Genomic DNA, 26,772 nt, shown 5'->3' on the forward strand with positions numbered 1-26,772 from the left:
TTTTTTTGCTTTCCGTTTGCTTGGTAAATATTCCTCCATTCCTTTATTTTGAACCTATGTGTGTCTTTGCACATGAGATGGGTCTCCTGAATACAGCACACCAATGGGTCTTTAATCTTTTGCCAGTCTGTGCCTTTTAATTGGGGCATTTAGCCCATTTACATTTAAGGTTAATATTATTATGTGTGAATTTGATCCTGTCATCATGATGCTAGCTGGTTATTTTGCACATTAATTTATGCAGTTTCTTCATGGTGTCATTGGTCTTTATATTTTGGTATGTTTTTGCTGTGGATGGTACCAGTTTTTCCTTTCTCTATTTAGTGCTTCCTTCAGGAGCTCTTGTAAGGTAGGCCTGGTGGTGACAGAATCCCTCAACATTTGCTTCTCTGTAAAGGATTTTATTTCTCCTTCACTTATGAAGGTTAGTTTGGCTGGATATGAAATTCTGGGTTGAAAATTCTTTTCTTTAAGAATGTTGAATATTGGCCCTCACTCTGTTCTGGCTTGTAGGGTTTCTGCAGAGAGATCTGCTGTTAGTCTGATGGGCTTCCCTTTGTAGATAACCTGACCTTTCTCTCTGGCTGCTCTTAACATATTTTACTTTGTTTCAGTGTTGGAGAATCTCACAATTATGTGTCTTGGGGTTGCTCTTCTCAAGGAGTATCTTAATGGTGTTCTCTGTATTTCCTGAATTTGAATGTTGGCCTGTCTTGCTAGGGTGGGGAAGTTCTCCTGGATAATATCCTGAAGTGTGTTTTCCAGCTTGGTTCCATTTTCCCCATCACTTTCAGGGACCCCAATCAATCAGAGACTTGATATTTTCACATAATCCCATACTTATTGGAGGCTTTGTTCATTCCTTTTCATCTTTTTGCTCTAATCTTGTCTTCATGCCTTATTTCAGTAAGTTGATCTTCAATCTCTGACATCCTTTCTTCTGCTTGATCGATTTCAGCTACGGATACTTGTGTATGCTTCACAAAGTTCTTGTGCTGTGTTTTTCAGCTCCATCAGGTCATTTATGTTCTCTAAACTGGTTATTCTAGTTAGCAGTTCCTGTAACCTTTCATCAATGTTCTTAGCTTCCTTGCATTGGGTTAGAACTTGCTCCTTTAGCTCAAAGGAGTTTGTTATCACCCACCTTCTGAAGTCTACTTCTGTTAATTCATCAGTCTCATTCTCTGTTCAGTTTTATGCCCTTGCTGGAGAGGAGTTGCAATCATTTGGAAGAGAAGAGGCATTCTGGTTTTTGGAATTTTCAGCGTTTTTGTGCTGGTTTTTCCTCATCTTCATGGATTTATCTACCTTTGATCTTTGAGGCTGATGACCTTCAGATGGGGTTTTGTGTGAGGGTCCTTATGTTGATCTTGATGTTGTTGCTTTCTGTTTGTTAGTTTTTCTTCTAACAGGCCCCTCTTCTGCAGGTCTGCTGCAGTTTGCTAGAGGTCTACTCCAGACCCTGTTCATTTGGGTATCACAAGTGGAGGCTGCAGAATAGCAAAGATTGCTGCCTGCTCCTTCCTCTGGAAGCTTCATCCTGGAGGAGCACTGGCCTGATGCCAGCCAGAGCTCTCCTGTATGAGGTGTATGTCGACCCTGTTGGGAGGTGACTTCCAGTCAGGAGGCATGGGGGTCAGGAACCCACTTGAGCAGGCAGTCTGTCCCTTAGCAGAGCTGGTGCACTGTGCTGGGAGAATCTCTCTTGTCAGAATTAGCTGCTGTCTTCAGAGCTGGTAGGCAGGAACAATTAAATCTGCTGAAGCTGTGCCCACAGCCACCCCTTCCACCAGGTGCTCTGTCCCAGGGAAGTGGGAGTTTTGTTTGTAAGCCCCTTACTGGGGCTGTTACCATTCCTTCAGAGATGCCCTGCCTAGCGAGGAGGAATCTAGAGAAGCAGTCTGACCACAGCCGCTTTGCCACCCAGCCGAGACCTCCCAACCTTCTTAGCACTGTCAGGAAAAAACCACCTACTAAAGCGCCAATAATGGCAGACACCCCTGCCCCAACCAATCTCAATCAACCCAGGTCGACTTCAGACTGCTGTGCTGGCAGCAGGAATTTCAAGCCAGTGGTTCTTAGCTTGCTGGGCTCCATGGCAGTGGGACCCACTGAGCGAGAACACTTGGCTCCCTGGCTTCAGTCCCCTTTGCAGGGGAGTGAATGATTCTATCTCGCAGGGGTTCCATGGCGGGCACCTGTAGTCCCAGCTACTCAGGAGACTGAGGCAGGAGAATGGCATGAACCCAGGAGGCGGAGCTTGCGGTAAGCTGAGATCACGCCACTGCACTCCAGCCTGGGCGACAGAGCAAGACCGTGTCTCAAAAAAAAAAAAAAAAAAAAAATACTCCTGCAGCTAGCTCAGTGTCTGCCCAAACAGCTGCCCAGTTTTGTGCTTGAAACCCAGAGCCCTGGTGGTGTAGGCACAGGAGGGAATCTCCTAATCTGCAGATTGCAAAAATGGTGGGAAAAGCATAGTAACCTGGCTGGATAGCAGAGTCCCTCATGGCTTCCCTTGGCTGGGGGAGGGAGGTCCCTGCTCCTTGCACTTCCTGGGTGATGTGACACCCCATCCTGCTTCTGCTCACCATTCATGGGTTGGACCCACTGTCTAACCAGTCCCCATGAGATGAACAGGTACCTCAGTTGGAAATGCAGTAATCACCTGCCTTCTGCATTGGTCTCACTGGAAGCTGCAGACCAGAGATGTTCCTATTTAGCCATCTTGGCCCCCCTCCTCAGTACAATTTATCTTTAAATTACATAAGGCTGAGATTAGAGTTAGACAAAAGAGGTTCTTGCTGTGGGCCCAGAATTTAAGGGAGTACCCAAAAACCTTAGTAATCAAGATAAATAATATTCAATGCATATTTTTAAATATCTACATTAATGCAAAAAGTTCATTATGATAAATATAAAAACCCCAAAATAACAAAATCTTAAGACCAGTGCTGAGTCATGTAAGAGACTAAGACAAAAGGAAAAATGTGCACCCCTATATATATGCTTTTGTGTATTTCTACTAGTTATTTTTTTCCAGAACACCAAAATGGTTGAAAAATACTTAAAAATTGAAAAGTAGGTGTGTTAAAAATTACATTATTTGAATTTTAAATATTTGTACTAAAACCAGTATTTATTTTAATTTTACTTTGGCTTTAATAGAGGCAAACTTATTAAAACTATTCGAAAATCTGTTGCTTTGCTTATTTTCAGTTGAGAGACTGCCATGTTTGAAGTGGTTAAGGTTGGCACTTGGTCAAGAGAAACTGGCTGACTGAATTTGCACCAAAGTTGAAATCACATGTTTGGCATGCTTTTGTGAAATTTAGCCTGTTTATTACCTAGATTTCCACTTTGTTCATTTAAATTAGACATTTGTTTAATAGATCCCATTAAAAATTAATATCTGAATTCTGACTTTGCCTAGACCATGTTTTATTTTTATTTTGCTCTCTGATGCAATGTTTTCCACAGTTGGAACGAGAACTGGCTGAACTCAAGGGCTCAGGCAAAGGGCACAGTGATGGATCCAATAACAGTAAAGTAACTGATCCTGAAACATTGAAGAGTTGTGAAACTGTCACTGAAGAACCAAGTCTTCAACAGAAGATATTGACCAAACTAAGTGCCTTGAATGAAAGGGTAACATTCTGGAACAAAAAACTAGATGAGTATGTTTAATTAATTATCTAGTTGTTCAGATTTGAAACCAAGAGAATCAGAATGTTTTGGGCCATCATTGACCCTAGTTCCCTTCTTCAGGAGTGTGAACAATTACAGTATGAAGTAAAGCATGAATTATATTCTTAGTACTAGTTCCTAGTACTTATAATCATCATGGGTTAAAAGCTGGCATACAGTTTTTTTGCAGAGGCAGTTCTTAATTAGGAACAGTAAGCTTCCTCCCAGTGGCTTCCTGTCATATCACTGCTCTAGTGTCTGCAAACTAAAAAAAATAGAGCCTCTGCTGGTGCATAAACTCACCAAATAGATGAGACCTGGCAAAGCCCACACACAGTAGAAACAAGTTCAGTCTCAATTATCAATTCGAAATGTAAAGCAAGAAGGCTTAGCAAGGACTGTGAATTTTTTTATTTACTAAGGCACTAAGTGGATAAGTTAGTGTGCCCTGTGATAATACTAAAAATGATGGTAACATGTATTGGGTTTTTATTTTGTGCCAGACTCTTTGCTAAGATCTTTACATGTATTTTGCATATATAAAACAGCCATTTTAGAAATAAGGACTATGAATATTGCCATTTTACTAAGAAAACTGAGGCATAAAAAGTCCAAGTGACATGTCTGAGAGCTGAAAGCTGTAAGTGGTAGAGCAAGGATAGTCTTCTAGCCTTCGCATATTCTGAGAGTAGCAAAATTAAAAGTGATTTTAATTGCCAAAAATAGAATATCCTTTACATGGTTTAACTGTTAACACTAAACTTCCTTTATCCATTGAAAGGAAGCCTTGTGTTTTAACATCAGTTAAAAAAAAGTCTATCATAAGTTTTAATGTTGTGATTTGTAGATCATTCTAATAGCTGTATGTATTTTTCTCTCCAACAGAATTGAAGCAATTTATCATATTGAAGTAAAACAAAAGAAGAAAAGTCATGGTTTATTGATCCCACTTTTGTTAACTGAGTTAGAGACTGTGGGAAATTTCCATTTTGAAGAAGGCACTCGATCTGATGACTGGTAAATCTGTTAGAAATTTAGTATAGCTTTAAAAATAATTTAAGTACTTAGGATCATCAACCAGAATATCAACTTGTAAAATCCTAGAATGTCCCATTTTTGAAACATCTCTCATGCAGAATATTCATCTATTAAAAATTGGCAGGCATCTATTGAAAATTGAAAATTACCTACTTTCCACCTATACATTTCTGTTTATGCCATTATCATGAGCCAGCCTTGAAGACATCCTAATGATTTATCATTGCTCTTTACCCAATTTTCCTTAGCCCAAGAGCAGAATATAATTTAGAAAAAAAAAGTTTATAATCAAGTTTTAATTTTTCATATGTTTATACTGTTTGTTTCTGGACTGGATATAGTGCATGTTTCTGAATATTGGTTGAGAAACTGGAACAGAGCAAGAATGCCAAAGCAGGACTGGCAACAGCAGGTTGCCAACATGGGAGGAGACTGTCTAGCAAATCTTCTGTAGGTCTGTGATCAGAGTGGAACCCACTGTTTAGAGATAGCTACAGTAGGGATGCACAAGAACACTACATGTTAGGATAAAGTATATGCTTATATCAGGAATTCAGGTCAAAAGCTTGTATCAGCAAAAGTGGAGAGACACCAGATTCAAGCAGAAATGAGACAGCCAGGCTTTAGAACCAAGGCCTACTAGTAGATACTAGGAAGTGGTTGTGTTGCTTCAATTAGAGGGGCACAATTTAAAATTACCCTTTAAAAAAAAAGTCACGAAGAAAAATATTGTTAAGTATGACTTTCACATTTCTGAGTCATTTTTTTTCAGAATTGAAGAGCCTGTGAAACAGAAAGATTGCTCTAGAGCCACAGTAGGAACTGGGTACATGGAAATACACCAGGAGACATGTCAAACTATAGAATGGACTTGGCACATAACCCTGGAGCATGATTTTACTTGAAGTCAATGTCAAAATAAATACTACTTTTTATAGTGTAGAATGTAAAACTTACACTAACTTTTTAGAAAAAAAAATGTCATTGTTATGGGTTACTTTAAACCAAGTCCCTTGATTTCTATTAGACATGGCTTTTCTCTCACCTCTGTGACTAAAAGCTTCTCAAAGGTCTTGGGAGAACTCTGGTGGAAAAGCGTAAGAAGCTCTTTGCAGGGGAAAAAGAGGCATTTTAAAATACTTTCCTTTGTATTAGTACATCCATTTGCCCAGCAGTTACTACTGTTTGCTTAACCACATTATTTGATTTTTATATACAAAGATATAAAAGGTGTTCATCCAGTTCCCATATAAACAAGTAAAGGCCTTGACTTTTCAAGTGCAAAAACTGAATGGTGTGTCTCTACTGGGTGCACATTTATATTCACTCAACCTAAACAGGAATTTTTTTTTTTTTTTTTTTTGAGATAGAGTCTCACTGTGTTCCCCAGACTGGAGTGCAGTGGCCCGATCTCAGCTCACTGCAACCTCTGCCTCCCAGGTTCAAGCGATTCTCCTACCTCAGACTCCCGAGTAGCTGAGATTATAGGTGCATGCCACCACACCTGCTAATCTTTGTATTTTTAGTGGAGATGGGTTTTTGCCATGTTGGCCAGGCTGGTCTCAAACTCCTGGCCCAAGTGATCTTCCTACCTCGGCCTCCCAAAGTGCTGGGATCACGGGCATGAGCCACTGTGCCCAGCCCTAAACAGGATTTTTAAAACTTATTTCTGTTTCTTTTTAACTTATTGCAAAGGAAGCTCTTTGTGACAAGTGGATTAGTGAAAAAAAATGTAAAAGCAAAATGACCAAAAAGTCATTTAGATAACTATGTCAGCCTGACAGTAAATTAGGTGGATTTGATGGATTTTGATTAGCATTAACCTGTTTACTTGGTTTTAAAAAGGGTAACCTTGATTTATTTTAAGGAATAAATCAAATATATGTTAGCAGAATTTAAAGGACTGTTTTTTAGTTTTAGCATACTGCAAGTTTGGCTACTTTTCCTCTGATCTTTTATGCAAAGAAATAACTACTAAGTGCTTTAGATTGCTAGGCTACATTTCTAGTTGTTTTATTTAAACACTGACTTATCTTATTAATATTTTTAAGGCTAAGGATTCAGTATTTAAATAAAAAGTATTTGAGTAGAACTAGGACTGAAAGATTTTCTGTTAAAATTACCTTTATGTCTTTAACAACAACAAAACACTGCATGTTTCTAATTGTATGTCATTATCTCTTAGCTTCACTTCTTTTATGAAATAAAATTATTATATTTTCCAGTTTTAAAAAATCTTATTTTATAGAGACATGCTAGTTGAGTGGATTATTGCTACTATACCTTCATTATTATAGATTCATATTATTTACTGATGTGTTGCCAATTGAGTTACCCATTGACATCAGACAACATTTATCAAGTAGGGACTCCAAAGCATAAAAGATGCTGTCCTTGTGCCTGAGAAGCTGTCAACCTGGTTATAGATACAGTCTATTTACAACTTAAAAAACCTTTAAAATACCACGAAACAATATATAAGTGACTCTGTAAGTTCTTTTGGGGAAGATATGATGTTTTCTGTGTCTTACAAGTCATAACATCTAGCATGGGGCTGGATTAATAGCCCAGTATATATTTACTAGTTGAAGCTTCCATATCACTTTATAGATACTCAACAGTTTTGCTTTGATGTATATAATGACTTTCAGTAATTAATCTGCCTCTTTATAAAGATTTCATGCTATACTATCTCAAGGAGCTACAGAAGCAGAAACTTTTTGTTTTATAGGGTTTTGAAACTGTTATGATGTTGATTTAAGTCAGTAAGCCTGTAAAAATATTTATTAAACCCTTATCTAGGATTTTAAAGTATATTTTAATAGATTAAGCATCAAACATTTAAAAACATATGTATCCTACATTTGCTAAATGAGCACATTATTGTATATTAACAAAATTTGTAGCCATATTTCTATGTAACTGAATATATTAGTCATTGATACATATCATTGTGAATGTTTATACCGTCAAGTCCCGCTGAATGAATGAGGATAAGGTACACAGTTCTGCTGATTCTAAAGGATTTGAACAGGAGTTATGATTAGTTTAGAGACCATACAGTGGAGAATAATGAATCCTCTACTGTAGGTAATTACTGAATGTAATTTGGAAGGCAACAAATAGCTGCAAAAGCTTTTGTTTTGTTTTGTTTTGTTTTATTGGCAGACTCTTCACTTACAGTGAAGGATCAGTGTTCTCCACTGTATGGTTTTAGACTATCATAACTTCTGTTCAGATCTTTTAAAGTCAGCTGAACTGTGTACCGCACTGCTCTTGAAGCAAATGCAGTACTCCACCACATAAGTGGTTTTGTTTGTTCTGCGTCCTTCACCCAGAATGCTTTTGCATACCTCACCCTTACTTCATCATTGCTCAGCTGTTGAATTCCTGGGCAACATAAAATATCCATGAAAAAAATCACACCTCATAGCTCCTGCCTTCCTGGGGGACCAGCCTAGAAGCTAGATATTGCCTATTCATTCCTTCCACCCATTCATGAGACGCCTCAAGCCCAATATCCACTATATAGCAAAAGCTTTATCTAAAACACCTGCAGCCCTAGTTTCTATCAGAGTGCAGAAAGCTTCCAGGACATGTTATTTAGGGGAAACTTGACAGATTTAGGCCCAGCAAATGATCCCTCTATAGGAGGGGCACTAGCTTCCCCACCTCAGATGATAATGTGGCTGTTTTAGTAGGTCCTCTGAACTGGTTAGCAGGCATCATGCTTGATTGCAACACTATTCATATCTGTCTTCTCTACCAGACTGTGAGCTCCTCTGAGATTAGTTTGATTTAGGCAGCTGTCTTTTCAACTCCAGGGGAGAAGTAATTTATAAGATCCTGGCTGCATTGATTAAGTATTTGCTTGTGAGAAATATAGATGCCCTAAATTAGGAGCTCGCTCTTAGGCTCAAGGAGAGGCTACCCATCAGGAAGCTCACCTCTGTGACTTTAGCTCACACCCATTTCAGATCCTGGTTGATTATGTAGGTGAGGACCTAGATCTTTCATTAAAGGCAAATGTATTCCTTATAAGATCATTTACTTCCTTCTCAAGATGATCCATTTTGCAATCTCATCTTAATCTAGGTTCTGTGCTAGACAGGACCGGAATTTTATGCGTATGGCCAGGTGAGGGCAGCAGAGAGCAAACAAGCACTTCAGTGTTCTTCACACAGCTGGCTCCTGCTGCTCCTCCTCCAATTTTCAGATCAAATATCTTAACGTCTCTGAAAGGTCTTCCCCAAGGCCCTATCTTAAGTAGGTCCCCTTTGCATTCCTTACCCCAAGCTTCTCTTCAGAGCCCTTATCAGTTTAGAAATTTTATTTCTGGCTTTACTTGTTTAGGCTTCATTAGAGCAGACATTGCCTCTTTCATATCCGTATTCATAGTCAGGAAGTTATTTCAGTAGTCCAATGAGAGATCGTGGTGATTTGGATTAGGATGGTAACAGTGGTGATGATAAAGCATGATCATATTCAGGATGGATTCTAGATGTAGAGCCAGGTGAACTTCCTAAAGAATTAGATACTGGGGCCGGGTGCGGTGGCTCACGGCTGTAATCCCAGCGCTTTGGGAGGCTGAGGCAGGCGGATCACTAGGTCAGGAGATTGAGACCATCCTGGCTAACACGGTGAAACCCCATCTCTACTAAAAATATAAAAAATTAGCCGGGCGTGGTGGCAGACGCCTGTAGTCCCAGCTACTCGGGCGGCTGAGGCAGGAGAACGGCGTGAACCCGGGAGGCGGAGCTTGCAGTGAGCGGAGATCGCGCCACTGCCCTCCAGCCTGGGCGACAGAGCGAGACTCCGTCTCAAAAACAAAAACAAAAACAAACAAACAAAAAAGATTTTGATACTGGTAAGGAAGAAAGGAGAGGATTATTCCTACGGTTTTGACTTAAGCTACCAGTTAAATGGTGGTGCCATATACTGAGATGGAAAATACTCAGAGGAGCAGGTTTGGGGTGCAGTGTTGGTTATGTTAAGTTGGAGTCACCTATTTAATATGCAGATGGACATATCAAGTAGGTAGTTAGATATTCAAGTCTGGGTATAACCAGCTAAGTTGGGTAGAGATCAAGACTAGAAATAAAATGTTGTAATTTATCAGGATGTATATACAACCAAGGAACCACGTGAAATCATCTAGGGAGAGTGTTCATGGAAACAAGAGGAAGGCCAAAGGCTGATCCCTGGGCAGTTCAACATCTAAAAGTCTATCTGAGAAGACCCAGCAAAGAAAACTATGAAAGAGCAGCTAATAAGAGGAAGGCGTGTGTAGTTTCCCTGAAGCTAAGAAAGAACATGTTTCAGAAAGTGAGGACTGCTCAACCAACGTGTCTTCCAGGCAGAACAAATGTGCAATAAATGAATAGATAAACAGAGCCACTATATGATTATAGTATCTTTAGCAAAAAAACACAAAATATGAGCCATAGCTTTTATCATATGTAATCTTCTGTTCTTAAACATTTTAAGGAAAATCTGTTATTCTCTTCATGTATATTCTGTATGCCCACATAGGTTTAATTTCTGCTATGAATTAATTCTGTCACGTTTTTGTGCCTGGGACTTCAGAACATATGGTATTACAGGAGTAAAAGTAAAACGCATCATTAAAGTTAACAACCGTATTCTGAGATTAAAATTCGAACAGAAATTTCAAAAGTTTTTGGAGAATGAAGATATGCATGATTCAGAGTAAGAAATTGAATTCTTTATGGAACAACTTTAAAAAGTTTGACCGTATTTGTAAAATTTCTATTTTAAAAGTTTACAGCATTAAAAATACACATATACCTTGTTAGTAAATGTTTCCTTTTTATGCATTTCCCATGGCTAGGATGACCTCATAATTTATCCACATAGAGCCTGTTTTTGAGGTTGAAGGCAGGGGAGCTATTAATAATGACACTAGAACATTGCATGTAAATGAGAAATATCCCTGGCAGGACATATGGTTATCTTATCTACGGCTAAGCTTTTGTGAAATCAGTCCTCAAAATTCTTCTGTTTCACTTATTCTTAAGGAGCTACCGAAGGATGCTGGAATGCCTTTTTTATGTTTTTGATCCTGAAGTTACAGTGAAGAAAAAGCATCTTCTACAAATACTTGAAAAAGGATTCAAAGAGAGTGAAACAAGCAAGGTAGCATAGAATGTCATTTAGAATAATGCTTTCTTCCTAGCAAGTGGAGCTCTGCCACTGGTTAAGCAGGATTCCCAATCCTTTTATCCGTATTTATAGTAAACTTCTACTGCTGTTTCACAAAAAGCTTAGTGTTATTATGGAAAGTATAGCATCTTTCCTCTTTGGATTATACCAAAGTAAGTCTATCAGTTACTACTGTCTGACCCTACTTAATCCTTCTAGGCATCTTATTTTTATGTTGTGATCCTTTTGTTGACGGTTTTGAAATCTGCTTTTTAAATTGGCTATACATATTTAATCTGTTGTAAACTCTCCAGAGTCTTCACCTTGAAACAATTCAGTCACTTAACTCCACTGTACTTTGTAGCTATTGTCCTGTTTTCACTTTCTTTTTACTGCTATCATTTCTTTATTCTCTACTTCACTATCCCCATCTTGCTGCTGATCTTGCTTTATCACTGGTAACTTCTGATGCCCCAAGTACCTAACCAATCTTTCTCAGACCTCCACCGTCTTCACGAGGCAGCTGTAGCACACTGGTGTAGAGCAGCGCTTCCCAGTCCTTTTCACATCATGACACACATAAAATGATAATATTGCTGCGTTTGGATCCTGATTTCACTCCTCAGCAGCTATGTGACTTCACCTCTCTGTTCATCTGTTTCTTCCTATCTGTAAAATGAAGATGATAATAATATCTATTTTGCAGAGTTGTTACGATTTAGTGAGATAATGCATTAAAAAGTTCTTGGATATTTGTACACCAGTGTTCATGACATCACTATTCAAATAGCCAGAAAACTAGAAACAATGCAAATATGCATCAACAGATGCATGGATAAACAAAAGTGGAATATACATACAATGGAATGCTATTCAGTCATAAAAAGAAATGAAATTCTGAAACATCCTACAACATGGAAGAACCTTGGAAACATTATGCTAGTGAAATAATAAGCCAGACGAAAATGGAAAAATATTGTAAGATTCCATGTATGTGGAGTACCTAGAATAGGCAAATTCAAAGACAGAAAGTAGAATAGAGGTTACCAGAAGCTCTGGGAGAGGAGGGGGTAGGGAGTTACTGTTTAATGGGTACAGAGTTTCAGTTTGGAATAATGAAAAAGTTCTGGAAATGGATGGTGCTGATGGTTGCACAACAATGTGAATGTACCTAATGCTACTGAATTGTATGCTTGAAAATGGCTAAAATGGGACATTCTATCTTGTGTGTATTTTGCCACAATAAAAAAAATCACCCCCCAAAAAAGCATTCCATACACTCAATGGGGAATGGGTTGGTGGGAGTAGAAGCAGATGACAAGGCACTATGTGGGGGAGTTATTGCAGCAGCTCAGGCCGTAGAGGTTGGTACTCTGCTGCAGGGTGGTGGTGAGAGTGCTCTCATTGTACTTTATGGAGAAGTAAGAAGGAGGTGAGGAATTCAGGGTTTTACAAGGCAGAGTGAATTGCTCACATTCAGTCCAGAGAACTATGAACCATTATCAGGAGAGGGTGAGGGAAGGATGAGGCTAACACTTCTGTGTTTTCCACCTACCAGCCCCTCTGCTGAGTACTTTATCTTCTGCATCTCCTAAAAGAATGAACCATCTCCTTTAATTCTCCCACAGCTCTCTGTGCTGCTCTGTCCAAAAGAGTAGCCACCACCCACATGTAACTATTAAGCATTTGAAATGTGGCTAGTCCAAATTGAGTATACTGAAAGTTTAAAACAAGCACTGTTTTTAAAGACTGAGTATGGAAAAAAACACTATAATTTTTATATTGAATACATGTTGACTTGATAGTATTTTGGACATATTAGATTAAATAAGATAATAAGATTTACCAAAAAAAATCTCTTGGACCAATGCCTGGCACCAAGAAAGTTTTTGATATTTTATTTTGAAAGTTTTAAATATTTTTATTTTTGAATTTTTATTATTGTCTGAAACATTTGACACTATTGATTGCCTTCTCCTTTTTGAAACTCTCCTTTGGCATCCGTGATATTATACTATTGTTATCCTCCTATTTTTCTGATTGTTATTTGCTTCCTTTTTGTTCCCCATTTTGCCTCTAAACATGAGAATAACACAGGTTAAAGTCTCCTGATCTTCCCTTTTTTCTTCACACACCGTCAATTACTGTCACTGTTAAGATCCTAGAAATGGGAGAAACATCAGCGTGTAGCATGTAAAAGATGAGATGAGCTACATTTCTGTGCTATGATGTGTACATAATGGGTCAGGATAAATATTTATGTTCTGCATTGTTTAAGAGATGGGCTCTGATTTAAAAGACAGCTTTGTAAGCAGTTTAGAAGAGAGGTTTGGCTAAGGTTGGCAGTATCTACAGGCAGAGGGCTGGCTATAGTAGGGAAGAAGAAACTATTTGACTAACAAACATATCTAAGGTTAAGTCCACTTTCTAGTTGGAAGAGGAAGGAGCTCTTTCTGTCACTTCAGGATGAAGTGTTCAGTAGTAAGGGTAGGAGAGTATGTGAGTAAATATGCTCACATAGCTTGATTTCATTCCCTATCAAATTGTTTGTAATCAAGGACTTGGTCAATAAACGCAAAGACTATCACATATTCCCTTATGGTTTCTCTAAAATGTACATCTTCAGTTAGGCTATCTCTTCCTCTCTGCTGTGACACCTACAGCTGCCATTCGTGCATGGTTAATATACTTTATTCTCTTATACAGTATGTCTAAAACCAGCCTTTTAAAACTGTAAATTCAGGGTTACATGTGTAGGTTTGTTATTTAGATAAACTTGTGTCATGGGGGTTTGCTGTACAGATTATTTTGTCACCCAGGTATTAAGCCTAGTACCCATTAGTTATTTTTCCGGCTCCTCTCCTTCCTCCTACCCTCCTCCCTCCAGTAGACTCCAATATCTGTTGTTCCTCTTTCTGTGTTCATGTGTTCTCATCATTTAGCTCCCACTTATTAGTGAGAAAATGTAGTATTTTGGGTTTTTGTTCCTGTGTGAGTTTGCTAAGGACAATGGCTTCCAGCTCAGGACAATGGCTTCCAGCTCCATCCATGTTCCTAGAAAGGCTGCATAGTATTCCATGGTGTATATGTATCACATTTTATTTATCCAGTCTGAGCATTTAGGTTGATTCCATGTCTTTGCTATTGTGAATAGTTTGCAGTGAACATATGTATGCATGTGTCTTTACGACAGAACGATTTATATTCCTTTAGGTATATACCCAGTAATGGGATTGCTGGGTCAAATGGTAGTTCTGTTTTTAGGTCTCTGAGGAATCATCACACTGTTCTTCACAATGGTTGAACCAATTTACACTTCCACCAAAAATGTATAAGCATTCCTTTTTCTCCACAGCCTTGCCAGCCTCTGTTATTTTTTGACTTTTTAATAATAGCCATTCTGACTGAATTAGATGGTGTCTCATTGTGGTTTTGATTTGCATTTCTCTAATGATCAGTGAGGATGAGCTTTTTTTGTCACGCTTATTGAACACATGTATGTCTTCTTTTGCAAAGTGTCTGTTCATATCCTTTGCCCACTTTTTAATGGGGTGATTTTATCTTTTGTAAATGTGTTTAATTTCCTTATAGATCTGGATATTAGACCTTTGTTGGATGCACAGTTTACAAAAATGTTCTCCCATTATGTAGATTGTCTGTTTACTCTGTTGTTTCTTTTGCTATGCAGAAGTTCTTAAGTTTAATTAGATCCCATTTGTCAATTTTTACTTTTGTTGCAATTGCTTTCAATGTCTTCCTCATGTAGTCTTTGCCCATTTCTGTGTCCAGAATGGTATTGTCTAGGTTGTGTGAGGGTTTTTACAGTTCCGGGTTTTACATTTAAGTCCTTACATTTAATTCCATCTTGAGCTGATTTTTCATATATGGTGTAAGAAAGGGACCCAGATTCAATCTTCTGCATATGGCTAGCCAGTTATCCCAGCACCATTTATTGAATAGGGGTTCCTGTCCCTGTTGCTTGTTTTTGTCAGCTTCGTTGAAAATGAAATGGTTGTAGGTGTGCTCCCTTATTTCCAGGCTTCCTATTCTGTTCCATTGGTCTATGTGTCTGTTTTTGTGCCAGTACCATGCTGTTTTCTTACTGTAGAACTGTAGTGTAGTTTGAAGTTGGATGGTGTGATGCCTCCAGCATTGTTCTTTTCGCTTAGGATTGTCTTGGCTATTTGGGCTCTCTTTTGGTTCCAACTAAGTTGTAAAATAGTTTTTTCTAGTTCTGTGAAGAATGTCACTGGTAGTTTGATAGGAATAGCATTGACTCTATAAATTGCTTTGGGGAGTATGGCCATTTTAACAATATTGATTCTTCCTGTCCACGAGCATGGAATGTTTTTCCATTTGTTTGTGTCATCTCTAATTTTAAAACCAGCCTTTAATCTTTTTCCCATAAGCAGCTCTCTCCTGGTCTTCTTTCCTAATTTCTATAACAATACTGTCATTTCCTTCACTGAACATGCTCAAAGTCTTGGAATTATGTTCAACCCCTCCCTTTTCCATTATCCCCACATCTAATAATTTTCCAGTGGTTCTTCACTTCTCTCCCTAATCCCATTGTCTGCCACCACTTTCAACCCTTAGAACTTTCCTTCTAATCTTTGCCATTGTTTCCTAATAGGCAACATTGCCCTTGGTCATGCCCCCTAGTTCTTCCATTTTTCACAGTACAAACAAATTAATCTTTCTTAAAACATGATTTTCATAGTGCACATTGCACTGTGTCCATGATGAGAAACTTTCAGTAGCTTCCCATTACATATAATGATGATGTCCACATTCCTCTGCCTGGCATTGAAGGCCTCTGACAACCCTCACAATCTAGCTTCAACCTATCTCCCTATTACCAAATATGCCATGTGCCCCTAATGAATTATGTAGTCTACTTGTGATTCTCCTAAGTACAGCTCATACCTCCCTTTGATGAAATGCTGTTTTTTATTTTTTCCTTGTAACAGACTTACTGATCATTGCAGTCCCAGCTCAAGGGCTTCTTCCTTTGTGTGACTTTTCCTGAATTTTCAAACAGTAGGTGCCCTTTTACCTAGTTTGCAGGTTAACCCAAAAAGTCAGTTAAAATGGAGAACTGTAAACAAATTGTTTACTTAACAAATCCTTTAATATAACTTAAAACATAAATTTACATTCATGTGTCAATCTTCTATGTAGGGCCGAAGGCTTTGACTATGAAATTGGAACTCTTACTAGTCTTTCTTGTATCAGCCATAACCATGTTTCATATTAGTTTTGGTTTCCTTAAAGTTGAGCATGCCCTTAAAGATTCTTGCAAAGTAACTCAAATGTAAGAATCCTTCTAGTTTGTCTGATTCCCTCTAACTACCCCAAACTTTTGCATTTGCTTTGTCTACACATGCCTTGCCAGAAGTTTTTAATGATTATCTTCTATTGAATTTTACTCATTTTTCCAAAATTGTTCAAAGAAACAACTCCTCTTCTATTTTATAGCTTTAAATAATATATGTAATTTCGTAACAACTACAACTGGCATAAGCAAGTCTGGGAACAAAATTAACTGACTCTTGGTAAGCATACAACACAGCTGGATACAGTAGAAGTACATCCGTGTTTTTAAAAGTTCCATTTTATCCCTGAACGGCCATCATACTATGAGTTATATAGACAACAGAAAATACTGGTTAATCCTGCAAACTGGTTAAGTGTTAGTTAAGTGGTGATCAACTGAGAATTTTTATTGTAACACATTTGTTTTATTTAAGTATAATCATTTGTGTGCATTTTTCTACCAGTTTGTAAGCGCAGGATCTGTATTTATAGAGTAGATTCTTAGTAGAAATCTAGTGAAGGAATGGATGTTAGATAGATGGATAGCAATCACACCTATTTGCATACCTTCATATGTTTTCCTCCTCTTAAAATATAATTTCATTTTAAATTTCTGATTATTTGAATTATGTCCAATCTTCAAAGCCTACCCATGATTTCATTACCTCTATAAACTCCTTCCTAATCCCTTCAGTTAGAAAGTATATCTTATTTGACACATCTTGTGATGCCTTGTATTTTTTAAATTATCGTGTATCGTTTCTATCTTTGCCTTTCTTAACTGAGGACCAAGACTATACTGTAATCTTACAATGTCATGCACATGGGTTATATCAAATGGATATTTAGTGGTGTTCATTGAAAGTCTAAGAAGGTTACTTACAGGGGTGTGGAATTTGTGGTCAGATAAGCCCTATTAGAGTATAGTCATCCATCAGTATCTCCGGGGGATTGGTTCCAGGACTCATGCAGATACCAAAATCTGCAAATACACAAGTTCATTATATAAAATGGTGCAGTATTTGCATATAACCTACACATATCCTCCTGTGTACTCTAAAACTCCTCTAGACTACTTATAATGCAATGAGAATACTATTTAAATAGTTGTTATACTGCATTGTTTACTATTTGTATTATTTTGTATTGCATTTTTTTCCTAAATATTTTCAGTCCATGGTTGGTTGAATCCTCAGATGTGGAAACTGTGGACATGGAGGGCTGACTGTATTTATTTTTTAAGAATTTCTTTGGATTGCAGATTTCAATAAAAAAATAGTAATTTGGCATTTACAGATAAGACATAATTCTAAGTAATTTGGCTATTAATGTTAAACAAATAGTAATTTCAAACCTTTGAGATTGTGACAAGGACAAATAGACCTGAGTTCAAATCATGACTTTGCCAATTACTAGTTCTGTCCTTGGAGAGATCGTAAAATCGCTTTTAGCTCTAGTTTTCTTACTACTAAAATCTAAAAATAGAGATTTTTGGTTATTAGAGCTGCTTTCACGGCAAGCAGGTAATGTGAACATTACTGATAGAATACTTTCAAGAAATAAAGTTAGTCACAATACAAACTAGGACTTCCATGGCTTAGCACATGAAAAGTGTTTTGTTTCTGGAAAACAATGTAGATTATTAGACCAAAAAATTATAGTATAAATAAGAATCTTCACTGATACAATACCTCATTCCATTACATTTTCTTTTTGGAGTTAGCAAGATTACTAGTGGAGTACTCATTGAAAGCTATTGCTCTTGCTTCACACAGTGTTGTCAGTCTTGACTGTGGCTGCTTTTCCAGGAACAATTTTTGTTCTGCATCACCTTTTATTAACCTATTTGCATATGAATTTAAGATATATAAATGGCTTTGCCAAATGAAGTTGCACATGAAGGTTATCTATTTCTTTTCAGTGAGTCTGGCCTGCAGATTTCTTTGCCCAGACACATAAACATAAAATAATAAACCCTCTGTATTGAAGTTGAAGTATTGTCAATTTTATAAAAATACTCAGACTTTGTTTTTTCTTTGCAGTTGCCTCTCAAAAAAGAAGCCGTCATTCTTTCTAACAGTTTAAGTATAAGTGAGTGTCCCAGAATTGAATTTTTACAGCAAAAGCACAAAGATGAGAAGAAAAACTATCTTAAGCATGAGCTCTTCAGACATGGTAAATATAAATATGCCATGTTTCTGAACTTTTAAGTTCTAAGTCTTCAAATTCATTAATTATCTTCATATCATTTATGATACTTGGTTTTATCAACCAAGGAGATGTTCTTCAAACCATTTTATTTCATATTTACCAGTGTAGTAATACATGACTTTCTCATCATTTATTTAGCCACACTTTTAACAGATACTTACTGAGTGATTATTATGTCAGCATTAAGAGGAACATTTGTTACTCAGATATTTAATTCAACTTTTCAAGGACATTTTTCACAGTCTGCTTTTGTTCATTATGTTGTCTCGCAAAAACTCAGCATATATATTATATTACATATATAATATACATATTATATAACATATATATGTAGTGCATATATATAAAATATATTATATATGTTATATATATTTTTTTATATATATGCACTACACAAACACACACCAAATTCACAGAAAAAAGAATTTGGCCCATATATGTGATAATTATATAATAATTATATAAAGTACTTCGGAAGGTAGGCCTGATTTGTCCTGAATCATCATAATGTAAGATGATAAGAAAACCTGGGTTTAGGTTAAAATTAGCTAAAGACAAATTGGAAAGTGTATGGATTGCTTTATAACTTGTAAGACAAATTTTTGATAACTTACTCATAGTTACTAGTACTTCATTTGCAGCTTGAATATGTAGAAATATAAGTACACAAACCAATTTATAGGACACTTCTGGGAAAGATTCCCTGGTCCCACGGATTGGGTAAAAAGACTACAGCTTATCATGTCCTTCTTGCCTCACCCTCTTCCACTGCACATTCTTTAGTTCCACAAGTATTTATTGAATGCTTATTGTGTGTTAGGCACCGGAAGGGATACAGTCTATGCAAACTAGACAGTTTCATCTTTATGGTGCTTATAAATATTAATAATCACAAATATAAAATCATAGTATCATATAGGAGCTATAAACATATAGTATTAATGCATAGTACCAAAGAATGTGTAATATGGACAATAGATCAGGTCAGGGAGTAAGGAACACCTATTCTTCAGTCTCAACCATCCAACCTACTAAAGCAGGGTCTCCAACCCCTGGCCTCCGACTGGTTGCAGTTTGTGGCCTGTTAGGAACCTGGCCACACAGCAGGAGGTGAGCAGGGGGCAAGTGAGCAAAGCTTCATCTTTATTTACAGCCACTCCCCATCATTCGCATTACCGCATGAGCTCCACCTCCTGTCACATCAGTGGCAGCATCAGATTCTTATAGGGGCGCAAACCCTATTGTGAACTGCACATGCGAGGGATCTGGGTTGTGTGCTCCTTATGAGAACCTAATGCCTGATAATATGTCACTTGTCTCCCATCACCCCCAGATGGGACCATCTAGATGCAGGAAAACAAGCTCAGGGCTCCCACTGATTCTACATTATGGTGAGTTGTATAATTATTTCATTATATGTCACAATGTAATAATAATAGAAATAAAGTACACAATAAATATAATACACTTGAATCATCCTGAAACCATCCTCCCATCCCCAGTCTCCGGGAAAATTGTCTTCCATGAAACCAGTCCCTGGTGCCAAAAAGGTTGAAGACCACAGTACTAAAGAAATTGTGTTAACTTAATTCTATAAGAATGACATTCTAGGTTCCAGAATGCTAAGGTGAATCATTCTGAACTAAACTATATGTGTTTTGCAGTTTTTTATTCAGTTAATAATAATTATAAAATTAAGCAGGTTATTTAGTCTAGAAAGAACTCCTTAACTCCTTACTTGAAAAAAACCTTTCGTTCTTTATCATTCTTCTCCATTTTCATATTAAGAATACCTCATAATGTTCTGCTAGGTCCTTCTGGAATGTTTTCCAAAACAATTAGGTTCTCCTAATTTACATTTTATATCTTGTACATAGCAAAAGCAAACAAAATTTATTTGAATGTTTTATGTATTATGATTATAAATTATGTTTTTAGATTCTTGACTTTAGGATTTAATGAATCCCAAGGATCCTTAAGAATCTAAAGGGAAACGAAATGTTTATTCATTAAGTAGACATATATCGAGTGTCCCCTACCACCTAGGCTATGTGCTAGGTGCTACTGAACTTTTACCCAGTTAACAACAACAAAAATTTATTTTTAACTACTTAAAAAACCTTGCCAAATTAATGTGTTCTTTCCTCCTCCCTCTTCTGTAAAGCTTTGCTTGATATAATCACACAACACCTCTTTTATAATCATTTCATTTATTCAATAAATATTTGTTGAGCATCTATTTTGGATCGAGCAATGTGCTATGCGCTATACAGTAGCAAACAAGAGAGCCAGCATCTCTGTGTTTACAGAACATACATACAGTTTAGTCTTTAAGCCAATAAAGAAGGTTATGTTGGAAAATTATTAAAGTTAATTATTCTTAAGAATTGCTTCTTTTTTTTATATTTAGGCATCCTCCTCATTACAAAAGTTTTCCTTGGCCAGAGTGCTCAGGCCCATGAAAAAGAATCCATCAGTCAATCCAACTACCCAATGGTTAATTCAGTGTTCATTCCTCGGAAATATTTACTAAGTATGTCTGTCATAAAGATTAATGTGGTTTCATTTCTCTGAATGAAAAATGTTTGTGTTTAATACGGATACTCACAGTTTTATTTCTACTTAACAAAGTTTGTAGAATTTTCTACAAAAATCTGTTACTAGCCACTAATAATTTTTATGTTTCCTACCTTAAAGACATTTATGTATTGGTGTGGGTAGATAATCTGGCAAATTTTAATGTAATTATCTATTTGTGTGTGTGTGTGTGTGTGTTCATTTTCAAAGAATTAAAAAACCACCCAACTTTTAACAAGAGTTTTAGAGAAATACGTTTGTCAAAATTACATGGCCACACATGGAATAGAAAAGTGAAAAAGTATGAAAAGGAAAAGGATATGAATAAAATTAAGCACTACTAGTCTATGTAGTAAAAGGATGACTAGTAAGTATTTATATAACTAAAAAGCTAGAGTGGAAAAGATGAAAGAAAAAATCCTCAATAATATAACTGTTGCAACTTACTGACTTTGTTATTTATTAAAAATGAAAGAAAAAATCTTCAGTAACATAATTGTTGCAACTTACTGACTTTGTTATTTATTAAAAATGAAAGAAAAAATCTTCAGTAACATAATTGTTGCAACTTATTGAGTTTGTTATTTATTAATCTGTGTAAGAATGAAAAAGTATCTTTCAATTTGAGGCAATGTGTTTGCTTTGCTTTTTTTTGTTTTTACTCTAGATTCTGTCATGGGACAAAGAAACTGTGATTGCAGTGTTCGGCAGTGCAAGTGGTTTGTCTTTGATCATGACCTTGTTTTGCCAGAATACGTTGTTGAATTTGAGTATATTACAATGGTATGAATTGTTACATATTTTTAAAGACTAGAATTCCTTAAATGGGAACAGAGTGGTAATTTGAAGTCAAATAATGCTATGTCAAGTTTATATTATGTGCCTGTGTGTATAATTGTTATTTTGTGAATAACTTAATTTTCAAAACAAGTCATTATGACAACTAATATTTTTTAGGCAAATAATCAAATGATTAATATATGGCTGTACTCTCACTGGAAAAGATTGAGTCTACTTTGAATATTCAAAATACATTGAAACTACATTGAAGAATAAACATGAACATTTTGCCCTCACTTTAACCTCACTGCTTGCCATTCTCCTTCACCAGGGAATGCACTGTTAACAGTTTTATGGGTTTGTTTTCAATCCTTTTTCTATGCATTTGCATATATAATAGCAGATACCATTTGACATAGTAGAAATAAGGTCTAAGTATTCTGTGATTTTTTTGCCTTTAACAGTATGCTTGAACATATTTCCACTGTAGTACATATGGATGGGTATTTCATTATTTTGGTGGCTGTATATTATTCAGTAATACTAATTTATTTAACTAGTCCCCTGTTGATAGATTGTATCCATATTTATTATTTAAAATAATATTTCAGTGAACATCATTGTGGATGTATCTTTATACAAATATGGAAGTTTCTCTACAGGATAGATTTGTAAAACTTGGAGAGTCAAAGGATATATGCATCTTAAATTTTGTTAGATTTTGCCAAATTCTCTCCACAAAGACTTGACTGTTTTACAAATTTCCAAGTGTGTTTGACAGTGCATGCCTCATTACATTTGCCAACACAAGATATTATCAGTCTCTTTTGGCCAGTATGGCAGGCAAAAAACAAGATATTTTATTCTTTCATATGCTTAAAGTTATTTAGAGTTGTATGAACCAACTGTTACATATTTTGACCATTTTTCTATTAAAGTCTGTCTTTCTTGTATTCATTGGGAAAATCCTTACATACATTCTGGATATTAGTACTTTATCTTAGCCCAGGCATGGTGGCTCACACCTATAATCCCAAGAGTTCAAGGTGAGAGGATTACTTGAGCCCAGGAGTTTGAGACCAGCCTGGGCAACATAGTGAGACCTTGTCTCTACAAAAAATTTTAAAAATTAAAATAATTAAAAATCATTTATCTTATATATGTTGCAAATATTTTCTGTCACTTGCCTTTTAATTTTAATTGTAAGAAAAAAACTCGTCATTTTAATTTGTAATTCACAAGTTAATTTTTAAGAGGTCAGCTCTCTCAATCTTATCCTGTATGGATTCTGAATTTTATGTCTTATTTCAAAAAGCCTGTAATAAATATTCTTTATTTTCTTACAATACTTACATAACTTGTTTTAAAGCCTTTAACTTTTTAAATCCATCTAGAAATTGTTTTATGGTGTGTGAGGTAGAAAAGTGGTCAATTTTTTAAATGAATAAATACTTATTTAGGCATTACCTTTTCTGCTCTATTTTGAAATACAATCTTTATTATTAAAATTATTTGCATATATTAGGAATCTGTCTATAGGAATCTATTCTGTTCCATCGAGCTCTTTCATCTAATTTTGGATCACTATCATATTTGTTTTGGTTATTACAAACTTCATATATCTTGATATGTGATAGGGCAAATCCCCTTCCTCTGTCCCCACTCATCTTTTTAAACTGTTTTTGACTATTCTTAAACAGTATCTTTTTCCAAATAAAATTTAGAACAGCTTGTCAAGCTCTATTTTAAAATCCTATTAAAATATGATTGAAATTATATTGAATTTAAAACTTAATTTGGTGTGAACTGACTACTTTGCAGTATTGGACTTCTTGTTCTAGGAACATGATAGTCTATCTACTCCATTTACTCAGGTCCTGTCTTATAGTTTTCTTTATATAGGTCTCCAACATTTCTTGTTAAGTTTAGTTGTGGGCATTTATATGTTATATTGCTATAATAAATAGGATTATATTAGTCAAGTATGCCTTTAGCAAAAGATACAGAAACCCAGACAAATAGTAAGCAGATAGAAGTTCATTTAACTCACATAACAAGTCAAGAGATGGGCAATACCTGGCAGCTGTGACCATTCAATGATGTCAGCAAAGACCTATCATCATCCTCCTGCTTGCCACTTTATGAGCTCTTTTGATGTGATGATTCAATTCTTTCTTCTCTTCTGGAAAGCTTGCTTCTCGTAGTTCCTTGGTTATTTCTTCTCTTCCGTTCTCTATTAGGCCCTCTGGAACACCCCTATTAGTTAAATATTGGATGTTCCAAATTGATCCTTCATGCCTTTTAATTTTTTCTCTTCTATTTTATACTCTATTTTTAAATTATTTGTTTTGAAATATTTTCTCAATCTTAGTTTCAACATTGCTAATTTGATCTGCTACCATATCCACTTGTTTCTCAGGGTATTTACTAAATTTTTATTTTAATAATTGTTTTTATTTTAGCTTCGAAGTGTATGTCCTTTTCTTTTCCATAGCAGCTTATTCTTTTATCACAGATACTTTATTGTCCTAGATTTTTAAAACTTCTCTGATGAAGTATTTTCGTTTCTTCTAGAACCAGTTCTGTTTGTTTATGTGGCTCTTGCTCATTCATCCACAATTCTTACCATAATTACTGAATTACCTGATAATTAAGGTAACTAACTGCTCTTTATTCAAGTTTCTCTGGATCTGATTTTAAGTGTTTATCTCCTGCATATTCTTTAGCCAGAGGTTACATTTCTGATCCTATTTACCTGTCAATTCAGTCCTTTCTGATTTATGTGTCACAATTTCTAGACCTTTGTAGGTACCCTCTTCACTGTTATGAAATATTTTAAAATTATCTTTTGCCAGTTTTAAGAAATTTTCAGTGGGTGGGAATAGATACACCATGCGTAGCCTACAATTTTAATCTGTTCTCATAGATGTCCTAATGTGATTCTGATAATCACAGATATGACTGTACAACTAAAAATGTCAACTCATCTTTTCTACATAGCCTGTTTGTTTTTCAAAATGATAAATACAGCAACTGACTTTGCAATATTTTTAATACATTTTTTAGGTCAAGTCACCCTCTTTATTTTCTGTATTCAACAATGTTATTCTAGAAGAAAGCAAAAAAACCCCAGAAGGATCAGTATTTTCCAAGGATTTGAAATTTGATGATGAAGTTATAAAAATGGAGCCCAGAATCAAGGCCCGACCAAAACTGATTAGTTTGGATGATAAAACAATACTTTCCCTTGCAAAAACTAGCGTTTACAGTCATATTGTGGTGAGTATTGTGAGGAATACAGCTTTGAAACAGAAATCTTGAATTTGGAATCAGAATCTAGCATGTGAAGTCAAAAGATACTAAACTGCCTGTCTCATGATGCCAGGTACAATGCTACCTAAAGTGCCCATTTCTCTTTTTCTACATGGATTAAAACAGTGCTCTCTAGTAGTAATATAATGTGAACCACATATGTAATTTTTACTTCTCTAGTGGCTGTTTTTAAAAGTATTTTTAAAAAGTAAAATTAATTTTAATAATACATTTTATTTAACTGAAATGTCTTAGTTTGTTTTCTATTTCTAAAACAAAATACCACAGAGTGAATAATTTATAAAGAAAATAAGTTTTTTTAGCTCATCGTTCTGGAGGCTGGGACATCCAAGAACATGGTGCCTGCATCTGGTGAGGGCCTCTTGCAGTGTCATAAAGTGGCAGTGGGCATCACATGGCAATAAGGCAAGAGCAACAGATCCAGATAGAGCTGGTTTTATAACAAATTTACTCCCAAGATAATAGACCCACTCCTCTGAAAGTGACATTGATCCATTCATGAAGGCAGAAGGATTAAGTTTCCAACACATGAACTTTTGGGGGACACATTCAAACTATAGCACTTGCATATCTAAAATATTAGCATGTTGACATGGAACCAGTGTGAATATTCATTAATGAGGTAATTGCATCCTAACTCTTAATTCTGAAGTATATTTACACTCTGAGCACATTACGACTAGTCACATTTCAAGTGCTCAATAGCCATTTGAGGTGGCCTTCCAATTAGCAAGGGATTTTATTCCTGAATAACCAGTCAGCTCTCTTTAATAAGATAAAGGCAGATAAGTTTTTAATAAGCTTCTAGAATTAATCAACAGAACCAGGTCTAGTGATACTATTACAAACTATCTTTTTACATGATAGATTTTTTTTTTGACAGTTTCTTAATGTTATTTAAAATAACATATATTTTGTAGTATACTGACTCAAATAATTGTTCTAAACATTTTGGATATCCACACTTCAGTTTGATGTAGAACGTAACCTGTATTATTTTTTAATGTATATTTTATTTTACTTCAGAGTCTGAATCTACATGGAAACAGCTTGAGTAAATTGAGAGATCTCTCCAAGTTAACAGGACTTCGAAAACTAAATATTAGCTTTAATGAATTTACCTGTTTAGATGATGTATACCACTTGGTAAGAACTGTTCCTTTGAATCTAAAAAAGTGAAACTCATAGAAGCAGAAAGTAGAATGGTGGTTATCAGGGTCTAAGGGCTAGGGGAAATGGGGAGATATTGGTCAAAGGGTATAAACTTTTAGTTATAAATTACACAAGTTCTAGGTATCTAATGCACAGCAAGGGTGGTGATGGATGTGTTCATTTGATTGCGGTAATCATTACACAGCTATATAAAATCATTACATTATACACCTTGAACATCTGCCAATTTTTTTTTCATTATTATACTTTAAGTTCTAGGGTACATGTGCACAATGTACAGGTTTGTTACATATGTATACATGTGCCATGTTGGTGTGTTGTACCCATTAACTGGTCATTTACATTAGTTATATCTCATAATGCTATCCCTCCCCCCACCCCCTCCCCACAATAGGCCCTGGTGTGTGATGTTCCCCTTCCTGTGTCCAAGTGATCTCATTGTTCAATTCCCACCTATGAGTGAGAACATGCGGTGTTTGGTTTTCTGTTCTTGTGACA

At 36.0% G+C, this 26,772-nt stretch overlaps 1 protein-coding gene across 1 annotated transcript in view; it reads left to right on the forward strand.

Moving 5' to 3' along the window:
• LOC105538417 (leucine-rich repeat-containing protein 9) overlaps nucleotides 1-26,247 on the forward strand; it is a gene marked incomplete at its 3' end in the record, with an annotated part of 61,944 nt that extends 35,697 nt beyond the window's left edge. The window contains exons 9-17 of the mRNA XM_011978265.1: nucleotides 3,478-3,674; nucleotides 4,570-4,701; nucleotides 10,255-10,431; nucleotides 10,761-10,878; nucleotides 18,243-18,375; nucleotides 20,822-20,944; nucleotides 21,656-21,771; nucleotides 24,835-25,047; nucleotides 26,128-26,247. Coding sequence (XP_011833655.1) covers nucleotides 3,478-3,674; nucleotides 4,570-4,701; nucleotides 10,255-10,431; nucleotides 10,761-10,878; nucleotides 18,243-18,375; nucleotides 20,822-20,944; nucleotides 21,656-21,771; nucleotides 24,835-25,047; nucleotides 26,128-26,247 — 1,329 coding nt within the window. The remainder of the gene's footprint in view (nucleotides 1-3,477; nucleotides 3,675-4,569; nucleotides 4,702-10,254; nucleotides 10,432-10,760; nucleotides 10,879-18,242; nucleotides 18,376-20,821; nucleotides 20,945-21,655; nucleotides 21,772-24,834; nucleotides 25,048-26,127) is intronic.
• Nucleotides 26,248-26,772: the final 525 nt, after the last annotated feature.

This window comes from Mandrillus leucophaeus, unplaced genomic scaffold, assembly GCF_000951045.1.
Source record: "Mandrillus leucophaeus isolate KB7577 unplaced genomic scaffold, Mleu.le_1.0 Scaffold1918, whole genome shotgun sequence".
In the NCBI taxonomy this organism is placed as follows: domain Eukaryota; kingdom Metazoa; phylum Chordata; class Mammalia; order Primates; family Cercopithecidae; genus Mandrillus; species Mandrillus leucophaeus.